General features: G+C 34.5%; 1 protein-coding gene across 1 annotated transcript; it reads left to right on the top strand.

Annotated features, from left to right (window-relative positions):
• Window positions 1-6,438: 6,438 nt before the first annotated feature.
• Window positions 6,439-7,380, top strand: LOC142831927 (olfactory receptor 4A5-like). The gene has a single exon (XM_075942349.1). It carries the CDS (start codon window positions 6,439-6,441, stop codon window positions 7,378-7,380), a length of 942 nt encoding a protein of 313 aa, XP_075798464.1.
• Window positions 7,381-7,599: the final 219 nt, after the last annotated feature.

The following is a 7,599-nucleotide window of genomic DNA, read 5'->3' as shown; positions in this document are numbered from 1 at the left end:
ACGGATAAGATGAAAAGAATGAAGATTATTATGGTTCCATCTCATACAGATCCAACCCTTAATCCAACACTTTGTTTCTCCAAAATCTCTGATTTTTAGCTTTAGGAGATGCAAAAGGCTCAGTTATCAGACTTGGCAACTCAAGGCTTTCTAAACTTGAGACCATGCTTTGCAGCAGTGTCCTTATCTACAGGAATCAAGGCTGTTAACATTTCATGCTGGTTTAATCATTGCTTTATTATGTACATGCATCATAATGTGTAATTTAATAGTTCTTATACATTGCACTTTGGAAATTTTCTTCTCACATCATAGGTTTTCCGAAGCATTTTGAAAGTTAGCTACTCATTTTTGGCAAGATCTGAGGCCCTTACCTCTGGGGACTATGGAAGTGAATAAGCCTGTCCAGGAGACATTACTTCTTTTGAATTTGTTCCAAATATTTTAATTAGATTATCTACTAAAATAGAGATGCCCACACAGCTAATATAAATTAAAAACCATTTTCTAGTTTAATGATCTAGCAGCTTGTGAAAACTCAAAGGCTGCCAACCTGGATCATGTTGTCATTTGATATGTAATCCTTGAGATATTAAGTTTTTCTTGTAGTGATTATCTTTGATCATGAAAATTTGTGGAAAGTTTTGGTTTTCCTGGACCTTCAATATATAAGGACATGTTTCTAAGCAAGAAAGAAGGGGCCTTAGTGAGATTCTACTTCAAGATCTTTAAAGATAGAAGATTTCTTTTGCTCATTAAAATTCTTCATCAGTGTTTCAAAAATTTATATTATTACCTTTGAATTATTAGGTACTAATATACTTATGAGGTATGTCAATCCTATCATATCTCCTTAAAGCAAGAACGTTTTTGAGTGTTTCTCTTCAGTGGACTGAAAATAGAAAAAGTGGCAATTAATTTAGAGATAAAACTTTTTGTGTCAGAAAATAATGAAATTGGACAAATTAATTTTCATTTATTCTATTAACTTTTGCATACTTGTATAAATGCAGGTTTTTTCTGTAGATATTTTCTCATAAGATGAAACTATCCAATTGTCTTTTACAGTAATTATTGATTTTGTATTTAAAGGTTTTTTATTTTAGTTATTCACTTGGATACACTTATACCTCTCAAAAAGACTGAGATAAAGGGAAGTATTAAGGAAATATGCTGGGTACTGTCACTTGATAATCTTTTTTTGTTTACTTAACAACTCTAAGTTAGCATGTGTTGTCGAAGGCACACAGGCACATAAAGAATTTGTAATCAATACATTAAATGACCCTTCATTTTTCAGAACAAAAATTAGGCCTAAGATGTATGATTATGATGCCAGAAAACAAAACATAAATTAAACATTCCTTTGCTAATGTCTTAAAGGTCATGCATTCTCATAAGAAATACATAAATTGGAGATATTAAACAAAATTACACAAAACCATGTGGACAAAAACAGAATTTACAAAGTATTTCCATAGACTGATTTGATTTATTTCCTGTTTTACAAAATAAAAAGTGAAATACATTTTAAGGTTTAAAAAACAAGAATGGATTTATTCTTTCATTTTATTCCCTCTGTTATGTGGAATGCATTAACAAAGATGGGTAACTATTTTTAGATACATTTAAATTAAGATATTTAGATTAGCATATTATTCCAAGTCGTTAGTATGTGGGGAAACAAATGTCAATCAAGTAGCTATTCTCTAATCTTTCTCTTTTAGCTACACAAAAAGCACACATCCACCAGTCACTTGGATGTGTGCTTCTGAATGTAGCTAAAATTATTCAGTATGGTAGCGTCTATGTAAAAAATGATCCATAGGGAAATACCTCATTCACTTAGATTTATTATGTTGGTTTTGTAAAGTATTTTACTTAAACAATTAAAAATGTTAAATTTTATTGTGCTGACTTTCATAAGTTCATTTTCTCATAAGTATATAATGCACATTGAGCCCATTTCCTTCATAAGCATCTACTTGTGCCACGTTCACCCCACCACCTCTCACTTACATTGTTTATTCAGATATATCTCACTTATACCCTTTATATTCTATACATATACAATTTGACACGTCTTTGAAAATTCGGGATCAACAAATAAAAGACCATGCAATATTAACGTTTCAAAGATGGACTTAATTTCCTTAATATAATCATATCTAGCTGCATTTGTATTCCTTTAAGTAACATAGAATCATCCTTCTTTATGGTTGAAAAGAATAATAAAACTATGTTTCATAAAAGCAATTAATGCCTGGCTTAATTCTTTTTTTTCCGAAAGTTAAGAAGAGCAATTTGAATTTAAAGCATTCATAGTCTCCGATTTTTATGGAATCAGAGATGTAGTAATCTGTAGTCTAGTTTACGTGGTTTACGTATGATATGGCTGAAGGACTCTGTTCTCACTTTGCTTTGTAATAACTCTATTGATTTCTAGAAAATTTGTTCCGGTGAGACCCAATGCTGATTAAAGTTTTAAAGGTGCTAAAACACACAGAAAATAAGGTGTGAAAGAGGCAGAACCGGATGTTTTCCTACACTTATGCTCAATTATGTGTGCCTTCATCAGTCTGAAGCTTCAAGACTGGCAGCTGTAAATCTTCTGTATCAGGTAACAGCGGAAATGTGCTTGAATTACATAGAAGGTTCATCACAGCTGACATCTGAAAGAAGTGAAGATATTGCATATATCCTTAACCAGTATTATACCATGTAGACGAATCTCCCCTTGCTTGTTTCCAGTTGAAACATAATTCTTTACAGGCGATGATTGTAAGCTCTTAAATGTAATAGAATAAAAAATTCCTAAAATACGTTTTACCTATGCACTAAAAGTGACACAAATGACAGCTTTACTAACAACTGAAATTCATTTCGAGGTCACAAGTAGTGAGAAGAGCTTGAAGAAAACTATTAAAGTAAACAAAGCACCCTAGGATAGAGACATTGCAGAACCTGTAGTCAGATAACATAGATCGTAAGTAGATGATCCTGCCACTGTAGCACAAGCCCATGGCCCAGAATCCACAGAACTCTCCACTGTGTTACTCTCTTTTAAAGTGTGTTTGAGATTCTTTGATTATACACTATTAATAAAAGCCAGAATCATTATTTAGTGTCGTGTTCACCTCCCATTTATTCCTGATTTTCATTGTTAAAGAAGTAAATATGAGCTTAAAGATTAATTATGCAATTAAACTTCGATAACATCAGGATAAACCATATTGTGAGTATAAGAGACCACAAACAAGAAATGCAAGCAAAATATTCCTGTGATACACTGAAATGCAGCTGATATTTTATTCCTGTGATCTCACAGGAAGTATCTAAATTGGAAAATTAAAATGCTAATCAAACATTAATCATAAAATGCAAGCATATTTGCTATCTTTGTAGCAGACTACTTTTTTTTGTAGGGAGGTTGTACCACTATCCTTCATCTGGTCAATTAGCAAGTGAAATATGTACATATTATGAACAACAGTGTTTTATTATTTTTATTTATGGATGCTGTGTTTTGTGTGCTGTTTTTTAAAGGATGCATAACCCGTTAAGATATTTTAAGCAGAAAATTAAAAATTCTGTATCCTCACAAGTGCTTAAGCTGTACAACATCAAAATCTATTATATTTCAGTTTCTTGATGTTGTATTTCATGTGTGCATCTTAAAAATTGCAAAGGAATATGTTAATATAAATATATATATATATATATATATATATATATATATATATATACATAGCAATGCCTCACATTTTAACACTGACTTTTGTTAGTTTGGTATTGTGTGCTACTGTACATGGTATTAGAAAACTGAATCGTTTCCCTGCATATTTTCCCTTCCACTCTTATGTTTTCTGTGATATATAATTTTATATATCTCCTAAATGTCTAAAACTGACAAATGAGAGAAAATGTAATAGCGTTCCTTCTGATTCCGATTTAAACAGTCTAATATTTTTCACTTGTATCTGTGTTTTGTCAAGTGATATATTTCACTCTTCTTTATTGGTGATAAAATTTCAGTGCTATGCAAAGCATTTTTTAAAATATAAGACTATATTTCAAAAAAGAAATATTCTTAATAATGGATAATACTATTATTTTTCAAGAAGTGTGTAAACACCCAGGTGGTGGTAGTGCACACTTTTAATCCCAGCACTCGGGAGGCAGAAGCAGGTGGATCTCTGTGAGTTCGAGGCCAGCCTGGTCTACAAGAGATTGTTCCAGGGCAGACTCCAAAGCTACAGAGAAACCCTGTCTTGAACCCCCACACACACCAAAAAAAAAACCAGAAAAACAAACTGAAAGTAGTCATACTATTCTCCAGTGTTTATAGAATCGCCCCGTTGATAATGTACATTATGCATAACTCTAGCATTATGTAGCCTATGTACTCTGTTTTTCTCTATTACATAAAATTTAAGAAGGTTTGGATTGGTGAAAACCAATGCTAATCAATACTGAAGCAACTGAATGTGTAGAAGTACAATGTAGAAGAAAGAATTGAACATAAGTTACGTGATAACCCTGTGTTCCGTGACAGGCATGCCTATGGCAGTTGGGAACTTCAGGATGGACAAGGACAGATGTTCTGATTCAGGTGGCAACATATATGTGAAGGAGACATGTATAAGATCCATCCCAACTGCTCTTACATCTGCTCTGACTCTGCACATATCCTCTGGTACCAAGTCCTTGGACATGAAATTTTCTTGATTGCTATTAGTTCAATTGTTTTTCTTCACAGGTAAATATTGATAATATCAGTACATATAACAAAACAAATTATACCTAAAATGTATGATTTTAATCCAAGTCCAGAAAATAGTTCATGAGACACACATAGGCTGTTTTTTTTCTAACCCAGACTATGTCTACATTCCTGTAGCTCAGACAGAAATTCTCATGACTTATTCTCAGCTGATGCTAACAGTGAATCATCCAAGAATAGTGATCACAGCCACCACTGAGATGTCTTATATGCTGGGCAGTGTTTAGGCATTTCATAAGAACACCAACAGGTACTCTAGAAGATGGATATTATGGAAGTCGCTGTGGTACAAATGTTGAAACAGAGGCAGAAGGAGCTTTACTAAGATGGTCAGGATCAGGATGATACAAACGGAGTGAACCTCATGCTCTAACCAGGTGTGGCTTCAGGGTCCACGACTTTCCTCACTGCTCTGTTGGTGTCCAAGTATTTCTCAGACTCTTTCTTGATGGACAATGTATAAAAAAATGAAAGATAGTATTCTGTCACGGTAGTTATTAAATTTTATTCTCCATTTAATATCATTCAGGAAGCCATGGAAATATTGTGCAAATGTAAAAAGGGAAAGTTATGACAGCAGCGGAGAAAAAGGAAAGGTCAGAAGAGACAGTGCTTAGAGACTAGGAGATCTGAAATATTCTCCAATCTCCTTGGTTTTCAGGATTCAAACAGAGACATGCTGGTAATTATGTTTAGAAAATGAACTCGACACCTTTGCATTATATCTACACATTTTCTTTGAGTGTTCTGCTTTTGAAGATCTAGGCACTGATTTTCTGTGTGAGGACCCTCAGTACCTAGGATGTATTAAGATAAACACTGTGCCCCATTTAGTATTCACTCTCTCCTCTCTGTTTCTATTTCTCTCTGTATCTCTGCCTGGCTTTTCCTGAGAGTTCTGGAAAAAGTAAATGGACTGCTGTTGCAGGACCTGGTAAGAGCAATGGTTAGTTGAGGTAAAATAAAAATAATTGTATCACTGATTATTATAAAAAGCATCACACAGAATTGTAACTACTAAAATATGTCAGAGTCAGATGAATTAATTGCTACTGCTAATGATATGCTCAATAATATTTGAGGTGTTTGGTGTAGTTCAAAATCTACTTAATTTCTAGATTGAATGAGTTGCAGGTGGTGACCAAAATTATCTTGTGAGGTGTAGTTTCTATGTCTACTGGTATGAATCTTTGAAGACCAATGTCACTGTGGGCATTACACAAATTCATATTTTAAAATATTCTCCACAGGCATCACCAGCTCAACCTTGCTCTTTATTACTAGTAGATATATTTAGTTTAATGACACAATCATTTCTCAACTTTCTTAAAGGAGAGAGCTTTACTGTTTGCTGCTATCAATACCAAGATGTAATGTGCTTTAAATAACCACATTTAAAAGTATTGGGGACAGAGATACCTCTGTATGCATTTGAGAATAGAGATTCACAAATATTGAGACAAACCTAGGACTCAGAGATTTATTGAGAGAAAGTGATGGAACTTGTTTCAAGGGGAAGCTCAATAGATATGTGTTAACTCCTACTACCGGTTCGCTGCTGTATTATAACAGAATGCTTTCATAGTCTTGTTCAGTTTCTGGTAGACCCTGTTCTCATGAGCTCCTTCTCTGGAACAAACCCAATAGGAGAATAAATGCGCCAGAACAACAGTGTCACCGAATTCATCCTGCTGGGCTTCACTCAGGATCCTGCAGGGCAAAAAGCATTATTTATTATGTTTTTACTCATCTACATTGTGACAATGGTGGGAAACCTGCTCGTTATGGTGACAGTGATTGTCAGTCCCTCCTTGTACTCCCCAATGTACTTCTTCCTTGCTTCTCTTTCATTCATGGATGCTGTTTATTCCACTGCCATCACACCCAAGTTGATTGTAGACTTGCTCCGTGATAAGAAGACCATCTCCTTCACAGCATGCATAAGCCAGCTTTTTATAGAGCATTTATTTGGTGGTGCTGATATTGTCATTCTAGTGGCAATGGCTTATGATCGCTATGTGGCTATCTGTAAGCCCCTGCACTATTTGATTGTCATGAATCGGCGGGTATGTATCCTTTTCTTAGTGTTGGCTTGGGCAGGAGGGTTTGTACATGCTCTGATTCAAGTACTCACTGTGTATAAACTTCCTTTCTGTGGTCCCAATATCATTGACCACTTTGGCTGTGACATATACCCACTATTGCTACTTGCATGTACTGACACCTACTTCATTGGCCTCTCTGTCATTGGCAATAATGGGGCTATGTGCACAGTGATTTTCATTCTCCTCCTACTCTCCTATGGAATCATCCTAAGATCTCTCAAGACTCACAGTCAGGAAGGGAGGCGTAAAGCCCTGATCACCTGCAGCTCCCATATCACGGTGGTTTTCCTCTATTTTGTTCCCTGCATTTTCATGTATGTTAGACCTGTTTCCTGCTTTCCTTTTGACAAGGCCATCACTGTCTTTTGTACGGTTGTCACTCCCATGTTGAATCCTCTAATATATACTTTGAGAAACTCAGAGATGAAAAATTCTATGGAAAAACTCCTGCACAATTTATTAAGTCCCAATAGAATAAGACTTTCTTCTTGATGCTTGTATTTCTAAACACTAGGCAGCAATCATGAATGAATTCTAGTAGTATGTGTTTACATCTTGAACATTCACACTAGCCCTTGGTATTGTGAAACTACTGGAATTGTGACTGTACTTTGTAAATATTGTTCATTATTGTGATTTTTACAAAATAAATACTGTAGCTGCTTATTGTATCATTGATTTTCTAAGCTATCTATTTTAACATTTTTGATG

This window comes from Microtus pennsylvanicus, chromosome 11, assembly GCF_037038515.1.
Source record: "Microtus pennsylvanicus isolate mMicPen1 chromosome 11, mMicPen1.hap1, whole genome shotgun sequence".
Taxonomy (NCBI): Eukaryota; Metazoa; Chordata; class Mammalia; order Rodentia; family Cricetidae; genus Microtus; species Microtus pennsylvanicus.
This window is presented reverse-complemented; position numbering and strand designations above follow the sequence as displayed.